Source organism: Vitis riparia, chromosome 7 (genome assembly GCF_004353265.1).
Source record: "Vitis riparia cultivar Riparia Gloire de Montpellier isolate 1030 chromosome 7, EGFV_Vit.rip_1.0, whole genome shotgun sequence".
Taxonomy (NCBI): Eukaryota; Viridiplantae; Streptophyta; class Magnoliopsida; order Vitales; family Vitaceae; genus Vitis; species Vitis riparia.
This window is the reverse complement of record NC_048437.1, coordinates 30,096,253-30,119,767: the sequence shown is the minus strand read 5'-3', so window position 1 is coordinate 30,119,767 and position 23,515 is coordinate 30,096,253. Positions and strand designations below refer to the sequence as shown.

General features: G+C 36.5%; 3 protein-coding genes across 4 annotated transcripts; 2 read left to right on the top strand and 1 right to left on the bottom strand.

Annotated features, from left to right (window-relative positions):
- The first annotated feature begins 2,036 nt into the window (after positions 1-2,036).
- On the top strand, positions 2,037-5,447 carry LOC117918261 (GABA transporter 1-like). The gene is made up of 8 exons (XM_034834767.1): positions 2,037-2,078; positions 2,141-2,243; positions 3,174-3,296; positions 3,729-3,823; positions 3,924-4,110; positions 4,212-4,342; positions 4,446-4,661; positions 4,765-5,447. Exons 1-8 carry the CDS (start codon positions 2,037-2,039, stop codon positions 5,158-5,160), a joined length of 1,293 nt encoding a protein of 430 aa, XP_034690658.1. The 3' UTR covers positions 5,161-5,447.
- Positions 5,448-5,607: 160 nt separating this feature from the next.
- Positions 5,608-7,003, top strand: LOC117919392 (PRA1 family protein E-like). Its single transcript, XM_034836577.1, has 2 exons — positions 5,608-6,488; positions 6,587-7,003. The coding sequence occupies exon 1, from the start codon at positions 5,816-5,818 to the stop codon at positions 6,380-6,382; it is 567 nt and encodes a 188-aa protein (XP_034692468.1). The 5' UTR covers positions 5,608-5,815; the 3' UTR covers positions 6,383-6,488; positions 6,587-7,003.
- A 2,563-nt stretch (positions 7,004-9,566) lies between these two features.
- On the bottom strand, positions 9,567-23,026 carry LOC117918653 (E3 ubiquitin protein ligase DRIP2-like). Of its 2 annotated transcripts, none has more exons than XM_034835454.1 (8): positions 22,769-23,026; positions 22,408-22,632; positions 21,353-21,452; positions 17,214-17,547; positions 16,622-17,067; positions 16,461-16,511; positions 10,677-10,749; positions 9,567-10,094 (listed from the first exon to the last, which is right to left on the bottom strand). In XM_034835454.1, exons 2-8 carry the CDS (start codon positions 22,520-22,522, stop codon positions 9,921-9,923), a joined length of 1,293 nt encoding a protein of 430 aa, XP_034691345.1. In that variant the 5' UTR covers positions 22,523-22,632; positions 22,769-23,026; the 3' UTR covers positions 9,567-9,920. The 2 variants fall into 2 exon arrangements, with proteins under 2 accessions (XP_034691345.1, XP_034691346.1); XM_034835455.1 differs by having other exon boundaries at positions 22,822-23,026.
- Positions 23,027-23,515: the final 489 nt, after the last annotated feature.

The window sequence follows — 23,515 nt, the reverse complement described above, 5'->3', positions numbered from 1 at the left end:
GTGGTTTTAAAATACTAGAGGGTTAAAATGAAGTGACAACTAAATTGAGTCCAAAACATGACAATAAAGGGGAAAAAAAGAAAAAAAAAATCTAGACACTTATCAATTTAGGGAGGTCGAGACATGACAAAGTATTGTCCTTAAAGTAGGTTCATTTATTAATGAGATCAATTTTAGTGCAATAGGGAGTTGATGTTCTACCTTTAGGATTCAACAACTAAGAACTCAACTCAACTAGGTGTACTCCTTGGACGAGACCAATACAGTTTGAAAAATGAAATGATTGTAGCAAGAGTAAAGTCTACTTCAACTATCAAAAAGTGTTAAACCTATAATGGATTGTAATAGTGGAAGTGTGTTGTAGTGGGTAAGGTGGAATCAGTGTTCCAACGGCTAAGGTGGTATGCAATAGTGATGGACGGGATTGTAGTTAGATGGGTTTATAGTAGATATGGTTATGGTTTATTGCACTACAACAATAGATGAGTTTTCTATAATGGTGGTATGGATTATAGTAGGTAGGGAACGGTGGAATGGTATGGACTATAGTAAGTAGGGAATGGTGGAGCAGAGGTGCAAATTTTATTTTATATAGAGACTTTGAGAGTTGGGATGTGCGTGCAAGTTCTTGGATCAAGCCACTTGAAATCCCATTGGACGGACTTAGGCCCAATGGGCACGCAAGGCTCCCACTTCCCCCTCCATAAGCTTAAGAGGTTATGGATGTGGGACATGATATAAAGTGCAAAAGGTTTCAATCCCTTTCCAATGTAGAATTGACACCTTTATACTATTGCACTCTAACACATACATACATGCATTCTTCTAACAAACCCTTGCATAGTGCATGCGTGAAAAAGTGAATGAAGAAAATAATTAGAGGAATATTAGAATCCAATGCATTAGCATTAGTATTTATGGACTATGAATTAGCCTTAGAATGAATAAGTTTCGAGTCACAGAAACCTAGTGAAAATACATTTCTATGAACCAATGTTTTTTTTATATGATTCAAAGAACCTATTATCCACATTAGTTTATTAATTTTGAGGTATACATAATGAGTTAGCAAAAATAGACCATGCACTTTGCTTGGATATTTCATAAGAATTCTAGAAAATCTGTCTAAGTTTTCATACTATAATCCATCAAGTAAAACTAAACACATCACCTATGATGAATATGATATTCATTAAGTGTAAATATTCATTCTCAATCATTGTGTAATATGTTCTATCTACACCCTAAAAATATACTTCGATATAACTAACTAGTAGAACATGTTATAGTCAACAAATGACTTAATACCTAGTAGAGCATGTTATAGTCAACAAATGACTTAATATCTAAACCTACTTTTGTGAGATTTCCATTATTGTAAGTTGGATTATCATCACTCTTAAACCGTATATTAGACATAAGCTTCATCCCTTTCAATGTTTCTTCGACTAATTTTGTATTTAGTGATTTGGTCAAAGGATGGGCTAAGTTCAACTTTGACCTTACAAACCCTAGAGATTTAATTCTTATCGCAAACCGTTGTCGGCATAATATTGTGTTTTAAGCATGTGTCTATTCTTCCCATTAAACATGTAACTCTTAATTATAATTTGACTATCATATTGCATATATAGAGACAATGATGGTCTTATCCGTAAATGGATATCTAATAAGAGATTTTTAAGTCACTCAACCTCAAAACTTACCCTTTCTATGGTAATAAACTCAGTCTTCGTAAGAGGCCGAGTAATGTATGTTTGATTGGCTCCTCAGAGGGTAAAGACGAGTGGATTTCATCGAATTTTAATATGAGATCGAATAAGCATACGCTAATTGGAGTGACATTCAACGACTGAAAAATAAATGTAAACAGAAAAAAATATCAAGGAGTGAAAGAGGCCGTCCTCCCATTTTTCAACATGAAACAGAAAGAAAGTCAAAAATACAAACTATTGTGGTGACTGGTCTCGCATAAACTCCATTGATGTACTTTTCAAATAACTTCCATCCACCACCGGAGCTGGAGAACGCCAGAGATGGCTTTACCGCTACCAGCAACAACTGCAGAGAAAATCAGGGTCGATGAAGAAGAAGGAGAAAAAGCAGCCAATGAAGTTGCAGTTGCAGGAGGAGGAGGTAGGGGACGTGGAAGCACGCGGCGTTCCATGTGGCGACTACCATCGCCACTCCAGCTGCCTACGCTCCGCTTCCCTTTGCTCTTTCTTCTCTTGGATGGCCTCTTGGTAATTTCATTGCTTTCCTATTTATTTGGTTGCCGAGAAAGTGCAGGAAAGAAAAATAAAAGAACTCTGTTTTTAAAAGTCTGAATACGGGAAACTAGAGAAGTTAAAACCCAGTTATATAACTTGGTTCGCTGGAACTTATAGTGGGTTATGGATTTTTTGCCCCTTGTTTTCTTATCTTTTTCTCAGCAGCCAAACATAGCAATTGTGAACGCGACTAGAATAAGTCAAGTACTGAAATAAGTTGTCAAAATCTATAAGATTGATTTGGTTTATCCTTTGAAGTTAATCTTAAAAATAGCAACAAATTTATTAAATATTTCCTGGGTTTCCCCAAATTTATTAAAAAAATTTCATGTTCAAGCTTCAATTTTTTTTTTTGTTTAAAAACAGTTTCCAATACAATTTTGGTGGAATCTATAAGCTTCAATTTTGTTTGAAGAAAAACTGTTTCCCATGGATTGAGTCCCTAATTTGCAATTATGAGTTAATTTATTACTTTCTTTTAATTGATTTGGCCTGCTGGTTTGAATTGAATATGAAATTGTTTAAGCTAAGGCTTTAAGGGTTTACTCCCCTCTTGAAAACTTCAAATCACTCTCTTTACTGTTTGGTAACCCTGAAGATGGCTCTTAAGTTTAAGCCCATTGAATCGTTGTTACTTTTCACTCTGATTTAGCGCTACATTGAATTGAGTATGGAAACTTCATTGGGTTGAGTATCAAGAGGTTGATTCACATTTCTAGAAAAATTTCTCCAAATTTTCACCATTTTAGTGGTGGCATTGGATGCCTTCTCTCTTTTGCCCTATGTTTGGTGTTTAGAAAAATTGATAGAAAATGTCAAGGAAAGAAAATAGAGAGGAAAAGTAGAAAAAAAATTTGCCATCTCGATCTCATCTGGGATTTGTTATTGCCAATTCAAACTCAGGTGTTAGTAGCTTGGTGGGTGGAACACTGGCCACATGGTATTCTAGCCTTTTGATCGCATCTCTATGGAAATGGAATGGGCAGAAACATATTACATACCGGCTTCTTGGACAGAGCATTTTTGGTCAGTATCCCCTCCATAATCACACCAGTGAAACAAAAGACACAACAATAATAACAAAACCAATGTGGAATTTTCAGTGTTTGTTATGTTTGATTATGCATTTATCTATGACCCTTCTCATCTTGGGCTGCTTTGTCAGTTTTGGATATGTTTTCTTCAATATTTACATGTTTCATAAACGGCTTTTGGTCAAAAATACCAAATTGCACAACTTGCATGAACTCATGCTGAGGCCTTATAGCTCACTGATCTGTATGTTTCATATTGTAACAGTTACTTATCTGTACGTTTTCTTAGCACAAAATATTTGTATACATTGGAGCTAGAAGAACCAGATATAGGAGAACTCAATCTAATGCTTTTCTTGCATTGCATTTTTCCCACCAGTTTTTTATTTTCCTGGACTATAATGATATCTTCTGATTCTTGAAGGATTCTGGGGTTATTGGTCTATTGCATTTTTTCAGCAGGTGGCTTCTCTGGGCAATAACATTGCCATCCAAATTGCTGCTGGCAGCAGCCTTAAGGTCGATTAATCTTTACAGGATCAGTAGTATTTATCATTTCTTCTTTTCATTTTTTCAGGATTGGTCTGTTAGGGTTTATCAACTTCAATGTTTTGTGCAGGCAGTTTACAAGTACTATCACCCAGATGGTGCCTTAACCTTGCAGCATTTCATTATTTTTTTCGGGGCCTTTGAACTTTTTCTTTCACAGTTTCCTGATATCCACTCACTGAGATGGGTCAATGCAGTGTGCACTTTCAGTACAATTGGCTTTGCTGGTACAACTATTGGGGTGACAATTTATAACGGTGAGCTTGAGATGAATTTTCTGATCGTCTTCCCTTTTCATCATGTTCCAAGCTGATTCAGGTTTTCCTGAACCTTTGCCTGATAACATATCTCATTTTAGGCAAAAAGATTGACAGGAATTCAGTTAGCTACAGCTTACAAGGAAGCTCCTCTTCTAAGGCATTTAAAGCCTTCAACGCTCTTGGCACAATAGCCTTTTCCTTTGGAGATGCAATGCTTCCAGAAATACAGGTAAAATATTCTCCTTCACAACCTACATTTGGTTAAAAGACGTTCTTTCTTTCCTTTCTTGATCTCCATCACAACACAGTGAATGCGATCATTCTCTGGTCAGAATACTGTGCGGGAACCTGCAAAGAAGAACATGTATAGAGGCGTATCAGCAGCATATGTCCTCATAGTCTTGTCGTATTGGCAATTGGCCTTCTGGGGCTACTGGGCATTTGGATCACAAGTTCAGCCTTACATTCTGTCTTCACTCACTATCCCACAGTGGGCAATAGTCATGGCAAATATTTTTGCTGTGATTCAGATATCAGGGTGCTTCCAGGTAGCTTTGTTTGCGATTCCATCTGAGTTCTAAGTAATGCCTTTATTTACATAGAATTGCATTGTGAAAATAACTTCATCTATGTCGATTCTTCTTCACCTAGATATATTGCAGACCAACATTCATCCACTTCGAAGAAAAACTCCTATCCCAGAAAACCGCTAGCCGCATCCCCTTCAGAAACTACCTCATCCGTCTTCTTCTCACCTCAGTCTACATGGTTGTCATCACTCTCATTGCTGCAGCCATGCCATTTTTCGGGGACTTTGTGTCCATCTGTGGGGCGGTTGGGTTCACACCTCTGGACTTCGTCTTCCCCGCTTTAGCCTATCTGAAAGCGGGAAGAATGCCCAAAAACACGAGACTTCGCCGCTCAGTGCAGCTCATTAACCTCACCATAGCCACATGGTTCTCAGTTGTTGCAGTAGTGGGCTGCATTGGTGCCATCAGGTTCATTGTGATAGATGTTAGGACTTACAAATTCTTTCATGACATGTAAGGCTTAGGAATGTTGTTTTTGGTTTACTGAATCTTGTATATGATGTATTATCATGGAATTCATCACATGTAGGTTTGATCTTTCTCAGTTTATGATCACAAAGTACTATGAAAACAGAACGATTATGGTGTATCCAAGTGCTTGGATTTAGAAGTTTTTGGGGTTTTAGGATAAATTTTTTTGTGGTATAGCAAAAAGAATTACGTTTGAATTTGATCCTTGGAAACCAAATTACCCTTGAAGACGAGGGTTCGATTTTTTTTATCTCATCTCGAATATTTTAACGATTTCATCATATATTTTAACGGTCTAGATTTGAATGGTGCAATTACGTGGCTGGGAACTTTCCTAAAAGCATGATAATTAAGCGAAGAATACTTGGTGGGAAAGGAAAATTAATAAAGAGGGAAGGTAAAAAACAGCTAAGGTGGCGGTCTCACAACTTTCAATCTTGAAACGACGTCGCTTTCTTCAGAATCTCCTCAAAACGCGTCGTTTTGACCCCCGGTATCCGTTGTTCTCCCTCACAAATAGGAAAAAAATCAAATGAAGAAACCAAAAGGCCTCCCTACTGTTAGGGTTTTACGGTATACATCTCTGCGTGCGAATCTTCAAGTTCTTCAATCTAGGGTTGGGGTTAGGGTTTTGGGCTCTAATGTCGATATCATCATCCTCCGGTTACCGCAACATCCCCTCACCCTCCACCTCCGCTCCACAATTCAACTTCCGGGCCCAATCCTCGCCCGCCACGCGTCGTCCATGGCGCCAATTCGCAGATCTGTCGTCATTCTCCCGTCCGTACGCCGCCGGGGAAGTCACGATCCGCGTCAAGCGAAACGTCTCCTATTTCCGAGTCAACTACGTCATGATGGCACTCTTCATTCTATTCCTCAGCCTCTTGTGGCACCCAGTCTCCATGATCGTCTTCTTGATCGTCTTCCTCGGTTGGTTCTTCCTCTACTTCTTCCGCAACGAGCCTCTTATGATTTTCAACCGCACGATCGGTGACCGGACGGTTCTGATTGTTCTGGGACTCGTTACAATCGTTGTTTTGGTCCTTACTCACGTTTGGTTGAATGTGGTTGTTTCTTTGGCTATTGTTGTTGTCGTTGTTGGCCTGCACGCCGCGTTTAGAGGTACGGAAGATCACTTTCTCGACGAGCAAGATGCGGCCGAGGACGGTCTGCTATCGGTGGTTGGTAGTCCCATGCGCCGAGTTTGATTTTCAGGTTTCCCACGGAGATTGTTGTTGATTCGGATCGGATGTATTATGTATTATATGGAGAATTAGCTTGAGTTCTCGGGGGAGATAATCGCTACATTTGCATGTAAGATTTCTGTGATTTGGTTTATTATTCTTTATAAGCATTATTTGTTTGTTTGTAAATCTTGTATTTGGTAAATCAACCCTATATTGGTTTTGTAGATGAAAATGATGGAAGGGAACTCATACTATGATATCGGTTTAAGTGTGATTGTTGAAGGAAGGAGTATTAATTGTTTCAGGTTCTTTGGTTTTTTTGTTACCATATTAGCGAACTCTGCTTAGATTTCATATGCATGATTTGTTTAGGGGATTCAGAATAATGCACGGTTGCCCTGTCAAGCTAACAGGGGGTTTAAATGTCTAGTTAAAACCCATATGATAAGCTGTTGCCTTAAATCCTTTTACAAGTTCAGACATAATGCTTTCCTTGAGGTGTGCAAGGGTGTTCATGTTATCGACTAATCATGTGAATAAGCTACTGCCTCATGCTTTTAGAGTGAAGTTGAATGGGGACAATTTAATGTTCATTGTAAAATCATATAACTTGCTATTCAATTGATTGGTACTTTTACAGCCATACTTCTTTAAGTAAGCTACCAAAAACAATTAGTTGAAAATCAGTCAGTGCCCCTTGAAGATGTTTGAAACACACCTTTATTTGATACATATATATATATATATAATAAACCATGTAAGAAGGCTTGGTGTTTAGCTCTCTTTTGCTTGTTTTGGTACATTTGGAGAGAGTGTCACAAGTCTTTAATGGAGAAGAGCATTAAGATCAAAAACTAAAGTAAACTTTTATTAAGTTTACTCGGGAATGGTCTATAGTCCCTTGGAAAATTGTACACCAATGAAACTCATTGATAGTATAAACTGTAGATAGTTTGGTTGAAATGTACTATTAGTATATGAGCTGACTGAGAGCGACTAGAGTTCACTTCAGGAATAGGGGTTGTTGATGTAGTTGCTTGTAGTTTTTGATTTCCCTAATAAAACATTCTTCTTGCTTACAAATGGATTTTCTTCTGTCTTGTAGTTCACTTTATTTTATAATTGCTTGTAGTTGGTACCTCCTGTATGCTTCCTATATACATAGGGTGTGTCCCCTCTTTTTGTTTGGCACCTTTAATCAGATGCTACTTGCCTATGTTCATATAACAAAAAAAAAGCACCATTATTGCATAGGAATTCTGTAGTTTCTTAAATTCACATCAGCCTGAGCTTCTATGTTCTAGTGCTCATCAAGTCAATTTACCACATATTTATATACAAGGAACAAAGAATATGATGACCCAATCCTAGTTGGTGGAAAGTAGGAGCTGATGGCCATGACATTCACATGCATGTCAAGCTATTATTTGCCCAGTCTGTTTAGGCATTTGATGTTGTGATTGATCATGTGTAATGGATTGTGGTAGACCAATGTAATGTGTTTTCCCTTATGCCCCATGTGAGGAAAAGTTGTTCAAAAGGACAATAAAAAGTGAGACAGATAAATAATGGAAGCCAAAAGGAGAAAGCTATGAAAGCCTTTCGTCTGCATCATGGTTCTCAGTGAATTTCTCAAAAGCCAAAGCTGGTACTCACATGGCCTCCCCTTTCATGCCCATTACTCTGGAGGAATCTTGATCCTTAAACCATGTTACCATGGTTAAATGGGTAGGCCTCACCAATTAGATGCGTGGTTTGAACAATAGTTTTTGCCTTTCTTATTTTTAATCCACTAATACAGCAGATATGATGAAGCAAAGTGCTCTTTTCAACATTGCTCTCATATATTGGTTAGTGTACCTCCTTAGGGATAAGTGTTAGTATACCTCCTGATGAGTTATGCCTGTTTACTTTAAAAGGAAAATCTTGTTGCAGATGTTTGTGAACCGGTATTCTTTATATTGATTCCCGTTGAAATTTGGTGAAAACCCCTTAAACATAGACAAAGAATCTTGGCCTTGTACTCTTTTATTTTTCTTCCCTGTTTCATTTCCTATTTGAATGTTCTTTACCTTTTGGATCTTTGAAGAAAGGTTCGCCCTCCCTCTTTTGATAGGCATGGATCAATTATTTTAACATCACCTAACCAAAGTGCCCACAAAAACATACATTATGTATTGACCTTGCCTGTGGAGGATATCTTGTCCTTGAATGCACATTCCTACATGTGTACTCTCATACCCATTGCTTGTTATTGATTTAGTTAAAAATTTAATGGGTCTTTCCACTTCAGCGAAAAAAGGCACTTTTTGGTATTAACCATGTAATTTAAAGGATTTATATTTTACAAATGATCTTCCTGTTTCTTCACACAAAAAACAGCATCCCTCTCCTTCTGTTACCTACACTTTTACTCATATCTTTGGTGTATCATTTTTTTTTTCACTTTTTTGGTATCTTACACTCGATTGATGCAGATTATGGTACAGTGCCATAGCTTGTTCCAAATTTAGCGCTCAGTGCCGTGGAACTATATTCTGAATTTGCTTCACAAATTCTGATGTTTGGCTTGGCCAATATCATATATGTTCACGGACTGAGGGTCAGCTACGGGGTTTGCTTCCCTGAACTGAAATTAAATTCTAGCATTGAAAGGAAGAATGCGATAAGAGAATTTGACAGTGTCACTCATGGAGGAGCCTTGCGAGTGCCTATTTTTCTTGATAAACACGTGATCTTGATTTCTCTGCCTGGTTTTCAAAGGGAAGTTCATCGGTATTCTTTGGTCAGCAAGCTCACATCTGCGGCTTTACTCAGAATCTCGGCGAATAGGATGAGAACTCGGACCATGTCATCATTGGAGGCACACCCTCCCAATATGCCATAATATCAACATTTGCGAATTTGGAATAAAAAAAAATATAGTTTTTTAATTTCAAAAAAGGCAGGCTTTGCTGTTTTTTAAAATAAATTTGAAATATTTTCAATATTTTTTTTTTTTAAAAAAAAACCTATTCTAAGTAATAATTGAAAAGATGAATATTTTGAACATTATAAATAAGTGTATAGTAACCAAAAATAAGTTGAAAAAGATTATTTTTCATATTTGAGTTTTCAAACAAACAATTTTATTCTGAACAATCATTTACTAATTCAACCATGTTCAGCACAATTAAAATTCAGCGAGCAAAATAGAAGCCCCCCATGAACTTGAATGTAAGGATTTTTTACTTTTTGAGAAGTCAAAAACTGGATAACAAGACTTAAATCTCAACTTGTACTCGAGAGATATAGTCCTTTTTACTATAGTTTACAATGAAAATACATGGAAATTATAGCCGAAAAATGTGAGAACAACAATTCAATTCACAACAAGCATAGGACATACCTTGTGGGTAGAATCATGCAGTTAAAGGGACAAACTGCTGAATGAAGGACAAGTCTCAATAAAAAGAAGAAAAAAATGTAGGCATTTTAGAATTTCATCTCCTATGAAATCTGCAGCAGGGGAATATAGATTATTGATGGTGTGGAGAAGAAGGGGAAGAAGCAGATTTTTTTAGGGGTCTAGGAGCCTTCGAGCATAAGCCAGCACCATCACAAACTCCTTGCCGGAGGAGCCGATCGATGCCGGTACCCTTTGTGATGTTGATGCTGTTTGTAGCCATAAATCAACTAAATTATGCAGCTGCAATGTAGGGAGGACTGGTTGACCCATGCATTTGATCTCAACCTGCAACAGAATCAACTCAATGTTCAGCAAAAATGTAAATCTTGGAACACTGCAATGATGTACAATACAAAGATTCTCGATCTATTCTCCATATATCCAATTGTCTATTTTCAGAACAAATTATTTAAATTCAAAAAACTGTTTTTCTTTTTGAAGAATAGAAAATTATTTTGAAGAAAAAATTCCAAACAAAACCCTAAGATTCCTTGATGTTTGACATCATGGCATTATTGTATAATCTTAGCTGATGTTTGGAGGCAAGTAACATTATGACATCTTCGCAAAAACTTTGGAGGCTCCATTAGGACTTTATAATCATAATAATGCTTCATTGAAGGCTTCTTCAGAAACCACACAAAGCATAATGATTTTGGTTGTCTTTATTAACATCAATAAAAAATAAATAAAAACTAGAAAAAAAAATAGTAGTAAAACTAAGGTTAACATAGACTTAATCCATCCTAACAACCAAATAAACAATTAAGTGTTCATTTAATTATACCCGTTAAGTACAAATGATCTTTCTAGATTAACAAACATAAATTTATTGATTGTAAAGTCATCGAGGACAGATCTGCTCACCTCGGCTTCACTAGTAAGATCTAGTTTCCTCATCAGGTACTTTTGGATAAAAGATACAGGTACATTCACATCCCTGTTACAGAATGAAACAAATATGACCTGAGATATCTCCTGGAAATCAGAGGATTTCTTTAATTTTCCCACTAGAAGAAATTAAAATAACATTCTCGCATTTCCAATTTCTAGATCCTAAAATAAGCAACAATCGCACAATGTTTTAGTGTCATTGATAAATCCATTTCTAACAATTGATCTCATTTGTCATCTCTTAGTGCCAGTGACAATAGTTTTCTGTTTACTTTTCTGCTAAGGCTGTGTGCTTCAAGATCTTGATTTTCCCTAAACATCAGCAAGTTGTCACCCATTTCCTGATCAGTTCCATCTTAAGATTGTTCATGTGTCAAATAAAAATGTTTCATGCCTTTTTTCTATTCTACATCACTATTCTTTCCCAGAAGGCACTGTCCTTTCTATGGTTTCTGACTTTCTGTGAAGCTAGTATCAGAATCATAACTGTTCTTTAGGGTAATACATTCAATGTGATCATACAAAGCATGCTTCCCACTTGAATTAACCCCCACATCACATATGTATTCAATCAGGCGTTATTGTCATTATTTCTCACAGGGCAAGTTCTAGCCCATGGTTTAATATTTTTCATTTGATAACTTGCCCCACTTAGAATGTCTAATGGCCATGTACTATAGAACGGATTAAGTGGTTATAGCCTAGGCTATTCATGGATTTAAGTTGCCATGTTATGCATGTTTTGATAAATTCAATTAAGTGGTTATAGCCTAGGTATTTTGTCGCATTTATATTGATCTTTCAGTTTTAATCTGAAAAGGAATACCTATCAATTTTAGCAATTAGTGCAGCAGGAATTAATAGAAGAATAATTTAAGCAAATATGAAGATCTTAGAATCAGCTAGGGAGATAATTCAGTCTCACTTCATTGCCTCAATAACCAAGGGGTTCATACAAGTCCCTATGCCTTCGATTATCAGAGAGTTGTCATTTTGCTGGCTTTGGCTGTGTGCATTCACCCATGTGTGTCTAGATTCCTAGATCACTAGGAATAGTCAAAAGCCATCCTTGATGGATATTCCCGAGAGTCCAGGTCAATTAGGTATTTCTGAGATTTTCATGGATAATGTGAGGCATCATATTATGCATTTCTAGTTAATGTGGGGCAGGTGAAGCTGAGATTATGGCCTTAGGGAAGCTAATCACCTCAGCTTGAGAAACATTCTAATTAAACACAATTCCATTACAGTACTAGACAGTTAGTACTCGAATGAAGGCTATTTCAGATTGCCAGGCCTTCAAGAGATATTCACTTATTTTGCATGGGATTTTTAGACATCACTTTGTTTGCTTTACTTGTTCTATCAGATTCATCCATCTGCCAGCTTGGAAGCAGATTATTGGGAAAAAGAGAATTCTTTCATGGGGGTGAGAGAAACTTTATCCACTGTAGACACTACCATGCATATGGCAACTGTAGAGTTCAGCAAGGAATGTTCTTTAATTAACCTCAGATACTAAAGAATACAAGGCAAGCAAATTAATTTGACTGGGAAAGAGTACCAAAACGAACATAGCCTTAGCAATTAGTGTGGTAATTCAGTTCATGCATTCCAGGGACAGCCTCATTGGGATGTGGTATCTCCAACCAAATATGAAGTTTCTCCAATGTGCTACAGTAAGAAGTCTAATTTTGAACCAAGCCATAAGCCTGATATTGTGTTCATATGTTTCAAAAGGTAATAAGCAGTAATGTGATTCCACAACTGGGAACTGCACCATCATCGGCAAAACATTGGCTGCTTGGACAAGCAAGAAAAGAATTGTTGCAGCCAAGTAGACTGTCAAATAATTCAGGAAAATGGCACATATTGATATGAATTGACGCAGCTAAATGCTCTTTTTTTGATTTAACAATTCAAGGAATTTTGAAACAGATGGCTGAAATTGAAAAGTCACTCATTGGCGAGATGATGGAAGGATTAAAGTTTCTACTTTTCATTTTTATTGGATACGAACATTGATAAAATTTGGCATTTAAAAATTTTTCAACCCTTGACAGCAAGGGTATCTTTAAGGGGGTTGAAGTGATGCTTCCCTAGATATCCTTACTGTTAACTGGCGCAGGAAATCATATTTTAGTTTCTGTGTTCCTGTGGCATCTTGTGTTACATGAACAATTCAGTTGTAGTGTTCTAATATGAGATGTTCAATTTCAATCAATGGAACACCCACAGGTTTCTTTTAAAGTTCTATAAGGTTGGGTCAAGCTGATCCATTCTCTCCTCACCTTTTTGTTTTGGTTATGGAGCTGTTTCTTTTTTGGGGCTAGGAGAAGGGAAGGGTGGAGGCTTCCTATCTACTCTTTGTGGAGGCTTCCCATCTACTCTTTGTGGATGGTGCTTTGCTATTATAGAAGGCTAGTGAGGATCAATCAAGGCATTTGAGATGGGTGCTGATTTCCTTTGAGCTAGCATCATGGTTTAAAAATGCAAGGTGATGGGGCCAGATATATTGACTTCTTCTTTATGATGCTAAATTGGACACTTTCCTTTACATATCTAGACTTTCCTTCAAAAGAACTTTTTAAGTTTGATGTAGTTTGGGTTTTGTGGAGGAACACTTTAAGAGAAGATTGGCTTCTTGGAAGAAAAAGTACTTGTCAAAAGAAGGAAGATCTACTCTTATCAAAAGCACTCTCAATATACCAATCTAGCACATGTCCTTATTTGTCATTCTCAGGAGAGTGAGAATCAAAATAGAAAAAATTCGAAGAGATTTCCTATGGGAGGGATCACCTGGGGGGAAATTTCATCGGGTGAATTGGACAAGGGCGTGCTAAGATAAAAAAAAAAAAAAAAAAAAAAAAAAAAAATTGGTGGTGGTCAAGGCATTAGAAAACTTTCTACCTTAACCAAAGCCCTACTTGGAAAATGGACACAGAGATTTGCTAATGAGAGCGACTGTTTGGGTAGAAAGGTCATTAAAGGAAAGCTTGGAGAAGTGAAAGGTGTTGGGGCACTCAAGTGGTGGAGGAGGTACAATGTGTGGGGTTGTGGATAGCCATTAGAAGGGGATGACATGACTTCAACCTTCAAGCCTCCATTTTGATTAGGAATCTTGAGGACAAGATTTTGGTTAGATAGGTAGGGAACAGCTTCTTAAAAGAAACTTTTCCTTGTCTTTATAGTCTTCCTACTGCCAAAATTCCAATTGGTGTTGGGGGGGGGGGGACACTTCTGGGTGGTTGAGAGATGTTAGGGTCATTGAAATCCTAATTTTAGGAGACATTTTCAAGAGTAGGAGCTAATGCCAGTGGATAAGTTTATGAAGTGTATCCATTTGTGAATCTGATTGGGGAAAGAGAGGATAACCTATCATGAATAGCAGTGAAGAAGGAGAGATTCCAAATGAAGTCTTTTTAGAATTCAATGTGTTCAGTAGGCCTCACTCTTTTCCCTGCAAAAGAGATGTAGGGTCCTATGCCCCTTTGAGGCCTTGTTTTTTTGTTTGGAAAGGAGCTGCAAACAGGATTTTAACTACAAACCAACTTATCAGGAGGGGATGGTCTTTATTTAATAGATATAGCCTCTGAAAAGCTAATATAGAATCAGCACTATATTTTAATCCACTATAATAAAGTTCAATTATTGAGGGATATTTTATTTGCCATTTTTGGGTTGGAAGGCTCATGGCATGAATAATAAGTTGAGGAAGTTGTGGTGTATGACTATTCTTGTTTTTCTTTTGGTACAAATGCAGAGAACGTAACAACCGGGTCTTCAATAAGGAGGAGGTTTCCGACTATAAATTGAAGGAGATTTTCATCAAATCCCTCTGGTGGTGCTCCAAAGTCCTGCTTGGGATGGTTAACTGCACTTTTTTAGAGTTCATAGATGGCTTAAGTAGAAGCTGATAGGTTTCCTTTGTATAGTTTTCTTCTTTCATTTTTTCCTGTGGTTCCCTTATATAAGGTTCCTATATACATGGGGTGTGGACCCCCTTTTTACCAAGGGCTATTTAATGCACCTGTATTTGCCCATAAAAATAAAAAATAAAAAAAAGGTTGCACAACAGCAAAATTTCTTATTCAGTTCCCAAGTCACAACACCACATCCAGCCAAGGACTGTTAGTCGGTTACCATTTTAAACAAACACAAACAATAGTGTGTTTCCGAGTTGAGTCCCTATTATATAAGATGTCAATACCACAACAAGAGATATCAAATAAGATTATCAGTTCTCTACTTTTGTCCTCATGAGCAGCAGCACAGTGAAGGATAAACCCTAGCAAAACATGGTGTATTAATCTAATTATTTAGACAATCAGCTGTATCTAGGGGCATATTGTCTGCTAAATCATATGCAAACATATTAGCTCAATTCATGTCCATTTTCAGATTCCTCCTATATGCTGAAGCTTCCTTAAGCTATCTATATTATGTTCTATGCAATTTATAGTCTTCATTTCACATGGTCAAAACATCTCGAGTATTTTCCCTCAACTTGCTCCTTAGTTGTGCCTACCCCTAGGTTCTTCCAAATGTACTTATTTTTAATTTGGTTATTTTTTGTCTTACAACTCTCACCTTCATTCTTCTCAACATCCATCCTTGATGCCTAGCTTAAGTGGTTAAGGGTTGGGATGGGGACATAGGAGGGATCAAGTCTTAGCAGGAAACCTAAAAAGGGAAAGACCTATCATAAAAAGATAAAAACCAACAACCTTCTCAACAATTTCAACAATATTTCATCCATGCTCATTTGATGACCATCTCAACTACTCACGATTCTATAAAGCATAGCTGGTTACATGGCAGTTTTGTAAATCCTCCTCCAATTTACAGGCGAACACCAATTGTACAACACTACAAAAAAACTCGTCCACTTCAACTATTCTTCTCCAATTCTATAGGTAAATACAATGTTCAATCTCTCTCCCTGTTCAGGACATCAAGTCTAGGTAACACAAATAATTACTTTTTGGTATATTCTCAATATTTTTTACTTTATTATTTCCATTTCAACTTTACAGAGGTATATTACATATATTCAGCCTCAAACCTACTTATCTGGAGACTCTTTTAATTTCAAGCATCTTCCATTGAGCCCAACTAAGCTTTCACCCTACTTTAGCTTCATAAACCAAAACTATATTCTCCACAAACAGTATATACCATAGAAACTCATCCAGTATGCGTCCAGTTGATTCATCCATGATTCAAAAAGAAAGATAGGGAGTTAGTCCTGATCCTTAATATATCTCTAGTTATGCTCATGATGGTAACAGATTCATCATTCAGATCCATAGACATCAAAATACATCTATTTGGTCCTCCCTTCTTTTTCTAAAATCCTCTATATTATATCTCTACCCTATATATGCATCATCTTCATTGATAAAGGCCATATGCAGTTCTTTCTTCCTCTCTCTATACCCCCCACATATGCTACAAATGTTGACATTGCAACTCTGGGAATTGCTCAAGGGAAAAAATGGTTCCAATCTTCCATTAGTTTGAAGGCCACCCATCAAATTACTATTTAGCCAAAGGAAGAATCCATTTAGCACGATATGATAACATTCATGGAAATGAAAATGGACTGATACATGTGAAATTATGTACTACTTAAAGTAACATCTTTATGAATATAATGTAGATAAAATATAAAAACTTCAAAAAAATGGACTCATTAATCAAATGTAAATGGTGCCTAGTGCCAGAAGAAATGTAAGGGGGCCAAAAGGAACTCACTTTATTCTTAAGAAATTTGAAGATATCTGTGGCAATGATGCATCCCCTTCCCTGCAACCATTTATTATGGAACAGACAATCAGCGTAGGAAACATTTAATAAATTTATTCAATATCCCTAGAAGTGACAGCTTAAAATAAATTCATAGATGAGTTCCTCACTGGTCTTCAGAAGCTACTAAAGAGAACCAAATTGACCCACTTCTTCTTTTATGGTTATTGACAGCATTTAGCACAGCTTGGGGTGAAATGCCTAGCTCCCCAAAAGCGGCTGCCCTTCTTCGGCGAACCCTGCACAACTTTTTAGGTTTAACTGACTCTGCAGAGACAGGAGTGGTGCTTATTTTTTCATCTTGAACTTTAGATTTACGTCCATGTTCCTTAACTTTGGTTTTGCGCACTTGCGATTCACCATCAGGAACATGCATAGGTTCCGATTTAACAGCAGACCCTTGTGAGTTAAACTTAAGAGACTTAGTCCTATTTGCAACTTCCACCAAACAATTTAAAGGTTTCCAGAGATCAAATTTCCCTTCCCATGATTCAGCACCATTCTCTGTTTCTTTATTGGGTGTGGAGTGGATAGATGGCTCTGCTGAGGGTGAATTCTGCACCAGTTAAATAAGTAAGCTTGCAAATCTTTTATAAATTAAAGCATACACTTAACTCTTTTAAAGCTGGAAAGAAAACCAAATTAGCAGCCTAAAAGAATAAAGTCAGGGCAGAATTGACAGATCATGTTGGCCTCCTTTACCTGCCTTATGTTCTGAGTGAATTTATTTAGAGTCTCAGGTGAGCTTGAGCTCGCTGGACGCTCTCCCACTGAGTCTTCCTCCTTTTTAATGAGCTTCTCAATTGAAAAACCGGAACCTCTTAAAGCAGTAGCCTTTCTTGCAACAGACTTTGTTCTTCTTCCAGTCATTGTAGTCTGTGTTGATACTCTGGGGGTGCTGACCACCAAGGATGAGAGTGATCTCTCCTTTCTTTTAACTGGTAATGTAACTGGAAGCACAACTTCAGGTGCCTTCACCTTTCTTCTTTTGAAAGGGAAAATCTTGGCCCTTACATCTTGCAAATTGTGGTCTGGCCTGATGATTGACAAACATGCTTTAATATATAAGAAACCCTCAGTAATGACTTCCATTTTACTCAAAATGCATAATTTATCTACATAAGGGCTTGTGCATGCATGCCCAAAAAGTGGAATCCTTTACCAATCGGTGCACAAAATCAACAAATAGCTAGTTCCTCTCCAGCTTTTTATTTATATCTATAATAGCATAACTCTTCTAATCCAATCATCTTCCATGGAACAAAAATTTAAGCACCAATAAGACATAACTAAATTTTATAAGAGGTAAATGAAAAAAAGAGAAAAATGGATATGCATGTGAATGCATCAATCAATAATGGTGGATAAAAATAACTACGTGGTAATTGAGGACTAACAAACCATTTCTTCATGATGTATGTATTTTGCATCTCCACATAAGTTCTGAGGATCAATTCATCTTATGTTAAAAGACCTAGAACTCCCATATGGTGTGTTTCATATGTGGTTTCTTACACCAATAAGTAAAAGGAAAGATGAATACCATGCAGAACAAGATGGTGAATGTTTTTTTGAAGCCTTGAAATGATGGTCACAAGTGATGCAAAATCATCACATAATGAATTTCTATTTGAAAATAGGATGGAAGTTAAAAACTTGTACCATTAGATCAGATTCGGTTTAGGAAGATTACCAAATTTAGCAGAACAACACACTGTTTCAGAAAAAAAAAAACTTCGTTAACAATACCAATGTTCCGATCAGACTCAACCAGCCAAGGTAGCAGCCATCAAAGTTCAGATTAGTGCTTTCAAGATGAGGGATCCAATAAAAAGGAGATGAAGTAAAGACTTCCCCTATAAGAACAAGCAAGGATCTAACAACCATGCAGAACATCCCTTAACTATTTGGTAATTTAGGTCTAGAAAAGCTCTAAAAGGAAAGTGATATTCTCCTGTATTGAGTCAACAGAGTTGTGTCTCTCCTAAAAAGTCCCATTTTTTTGCCCAAAAATTTATCCAAAGTTCTAAACCACTAACAGAAAAGCACCTTTTCCCTCCCTCCCCTAAAGATGCCAAAAACAATCCTAATCATGGAGGAAATGTACCTAAGACCAACTTTACCAAAGCGCAACCACTAAATCATATGCAAGAACAAGCACTGCATGAACAAGTGACCAATCAGTCCACTTGCAGAAGAAACAAATCCTAAGGAGCAAAGACTAGTTTGCCCCTAGATTGAAGTATATCATTAACAGCAACCTTATGGTAAACTACTACCAAGCAACTTCTTCACATCCAGGGTGAACTTCATAACCCTTGTTTTGGTATAAGGATGAAAAACTGAGGGGGCCTTGCTAAACTCACTGTTATAAAAGTGAACATATGCCTTTAATTTACCTGTGTTGTCAGAACATTTTGTTATAATCTCCTAATGCAAAACCACTTGTTCTCAAATTCACATCCATAACTCACAAGATGGTCATTTGTGAATAAACTAGAAAACTGTTAGCCTAATGGTTGAGTAATCCTAGATTTGACGATGACAAAATAAAGGTTAAAGACACTAATGAATTTATTCTCTAAGTACATAGGCTTAAAAGGATCACATTATTCCATATGCCAAAGTTCAAGTGATCCTCACATATCAAAAGAAGCAAGTCAAAGTGCAATTAAAAAAGGAGATAATGTTTAGCAAGAAGACCCGTATATCAAGACTAAGACCTTAGTTAGGGTATTTGTTTGCCTTTTTGCATGTAAGATAAGTGAGAGTGCACTACGTAAGAATGGCAAAGCCTTACCTAGCTTAGGGAACCACCTTGAACCTTAGTTTTTACTCTCCCTTTTTTTTTTTTTTTTTTGATAGGCTTGAATCTTAGTTTTTACATGAAATTCTTTTAAGGCTAGTTTTATTCTTTTTTCCCCCTTTTTGATAGACTTGAATCTTGATTTTTACATGAAATTCTTTTAAGGTTCTTCAACTTAACCAAGACATTGTACATTTGAAAAATAGTCAAAACATCAATTAAAGCATTCTTTAAAATGGTCTGGTTTTAGATATCAAATGATTGATAAACTCCTCATTTAGGGCCATTGGACCATCAAAGTGCATGTGGCGGATACCCATAACCCCTATTCTTTGTGCTAAGAATGGTAAAATGGAGTTTTTAGCTACTGCCTAGCATGTGGACATCCAGGTGGACATCCATGTGTACATGTTTCAGCCTATAACGGTTGCTTGTTATACATTAAATGCTCTAATGACTAGTAAGCGAACCACCACATGAAGTTTTGGTTCTAAGGGACTTTGTGTTTGATGGCTAATTCGACTCCAAAAAGTACAATGCTTTAGACACATTTAACATAAACCTAACACACGTCCAAATCTTTTATATACCATTAAGAGTCATCTTAAAATCATTAAGAGTGCTTTGAATCTACATTTGCTAACCCTCATTTAAAGCTCCCATGCTCGAGCATGAGTTGTGTATCAGTTCCTTTTAAGAATTCTCATTGTATTTCTTCACAATTGCAATCTAGTGAGATTGTGAGAAAGCTTTGTGAATAAAACCTTAAAGTTGTAAAGATTTATTAGAGCCCAAGGAATCAAACTATAAAGGAGATTAAGAAGAATTATTGTTGAGAAGGATCTTGGTATAGTGAAAACACCTCAATGGATGTAGGTGGATTGTTGAACCACGATAAAATTTCCTTGTTTGCAATCTCTTTTTCTTTATTTTCTTTATATTCAACAATTTATTCTTCTTGTTTGCAAACATACACTACTTACATTGAATTTTGGTAGAAAATTGAAAATAAGACCATCACCCAATTTATCCCCCTATTGGGTGGTTACCTAGGTTTACTTAGTAAGACTTTTCAAAAACAAGTGGCGACTGGGGGAAAAGGGGAGGAGGGAGTTGATGGCATAACTCATGGCATCCTGTTTCTTAAGACCAAATGAAAGGAAATGCATTTGAAAAGACCAGTACAAGTATTATAAATGCTAATTCATTTGAACTTCTTAGGCCATAAGTCCTTCTACCTAATCAAGGTTAGCTCTAAGAAATGGAAAACAAAAACTTTACTTTTTCAGTTTCATGGGTTTGTACTTGTATTTATCTAAATTCTTAACTTTATACTATCTCATCATTTCCAGCCAGTTAAAAGAAAGCTCCAGTAGAAATCTTATAAAAAACCAATTAAGAAGCTCACTTTGAATTTAATATATATCTTAAGAATTGCTCCTATTACATTTTTTTTTTCCTTCCTTTTTACTAAAGGGCGGTCATTGAACTTCATTTTTGAACATTATCATCCCAAATGTTCTAGAACCTGAATACCATAACAATCTTCAGTAATCATGTGCATGTGCATGGATTAACATCCACCAATTTCCACAACCTCCATGTCAAACAACTATTAGATTCATCATATGTTTACATTGTTTAGAAATAAAAAGAAGCTAACATATTGTGGAACCACCACCTAACACTATAACACACAGAAAACTAGACAAATAGCAGAAAATCCCTGGGGTCTCATGAGCTACTCACCTATTATAGTTTTCTTTCATAATTATTTCTCATAAAAGATAAAAATGCCATTAGTTGAGTCATAGATGCCTTGTACATTTGCAAGGCTATTAACCATGCAATAAGTGCATCTTGTGAGCTCCCCTTTCATATGATACACTCAAAATCCAAACATCTCAACTTGAAGTAATTGCTTCTTTTCCATGATACTCTACTATATATGAGCAACTGACTACCATTTGAGAAAAGAGAAATATAAAGATTGAAAGAGAAGGTGGCAAAGCAGCAGGTAAAAGAAAGGTCTAACCTCAGTTTCTCCAGTGGAACACAACCCAGATCTGTGTTGCATATTGGACAGCATTCTAGTTCCTCATCCGATATCTTGTTATATATGCATTTTCTGCAAACTGGATTTAAATCAAAAGACAAAACCGTAAGAAATTCACAGTCTATAGTGTCAAAAAAGGTACTAAAAAGGGCATTGCCCAGTCAAGTTGAGTTAAAGACGTTCAGAAGGGGCATACTCACATGGACCTAACCTTATCCAAATTTGTGCATCAAGAAAGTACTAAAAAAAACTTAGGATTTCAGAGAATGAACTTTACAGATTTTTGCATAGGGTTGAGAAAGTGATTATAAAAACTTATGCCAATCAAATATTTGGAATCACAAAACAGTGTGCAAGTTACATTCTTCTCCAACAGAATAAAATAGAAAACAAGAGGCAAATACAGAAGATGCCCTAGTCCCAACTAAGCATCAAAACAAATTCAAAGAAAACAATCCACTTATAAGCATTAATTTGAAACAAACAGATACCAAGACTGTTCAACAGAAACCTATGAGTGAAAACTAGATTTAAAAAGACAGATTGCATTCATGAAAGAAACAATGAGATTTTAGATAAACTAAACCTGTAGACTGCTCAAAGCATGAACTTTAAAGAAAAGGGCTTTTGACAGCAAGGTAACGGAGAAAAACTTGTGAATGAAATTTAACAGGAAAGCACCCATGAACATCTTGATACTTAATTCTCCAATTTCCGAAAAATACTAAATCGTATCTGAATGGCTAGATCAATGAAACAGGAAGGTTACTTATTCTTAGTTGTTAAATTCAAATCTCACCCATTAAATCTTCAATATTGGATAGAGAAAATATCAAAAGCCCATTCACAACTATGAAATACCCAGATCAATATAGATCAAACCAAACCAAGGCAAACCCAGATGAGGGAAATGCCAAATAACCAGAACCCAGATCATAAAAAATGGAAAATGCAGAGAAAACACATAAAAGAGATCAAAGATTTGGAGAATTAACGTCAAAAGAGGGTTACAGAAACAGATTAGAGAAACTCACACGTATGGAGACATTCAGAAATGGTGGTAGCATCCCTCAAGAGCTTGTTGCAGAGAGGACATGTCATGCATGCCGCAATCGTCTCTCTCCTCACCTTCACCACCTGATTCGACATCTCCCCAATCCCTCCTTCAACCCTTAAACTTCACCCACGTGCCCACTTGGTGCATGTTAGCATCAAAGACAACAAACACATGAAATTTACGTCCATTCTCCTATCCCCGCCTGCATTAAACCCAAAATACCAAACCAAAAACAAAACATTACAGATAACCACACCCAAAAATACAACAACAAATAGAAAAGAAAAGGCAAAAAAAACCCAAAAAATAAAAACAATAACTTCCAGCCTTGCACACACACCAACAAAAAGAAAAATATCACATGGGAATCATGAGCTGGGTGCATAGAGACCTGCGAATTAGAGAGAGATAAGGGTTTGAAGGTTAAAAAAATAAAATGGGTAGGGGTGATTTGCTGAGAAATGAGAAGGGTTTGGTGGATTTGGAGAGACGATGATGAAGATGATGATCTGTTTGGTTTGGAAGAGTCGAAATGTAGAGAGAGAGAGGGGCTAGAGAGAGAAACAAGAGGCTTTTGCTTGTTTTTATATTATCCTAGAAGTGGCCAACACGCAAATCTACAATTCCATCAATACTAATAATTGTTTCTTCATGTGCTTATCCAAATTATTTTCCCCAGGAAGTCTTCATCATTCTTACTGAAATTTATATTTATTTTTCCGGATTTTTTTTATTTATATTAACTTTATTAAATCAAATTTTCCCTACAACTCTTTATTTCATCTACGCATCTTTTCTAATAATTTCATAAATTTTAAATTATTTATTGCTAATTTTTTGTTTTTGTTTTTGTTTAATAGTTTAGGAAAAAAATCAAAAGAAAAACAAATAACAGAGTAGACTAGTCAAAGGGAGTTGCTGGAATAAAGTGCACCGGGGGTGCGCAGAAGTGTAAGATGCGCACGAGTCTCGTGTCTACTACAGGAAGTCTGGGGTGGATGAGGATGTTGAATGTCACTACAGGCGCATGTTAGAGATGCATTCATTATCATTTTCTTATCCTTCCGCTCCAATTTTCAACTTAA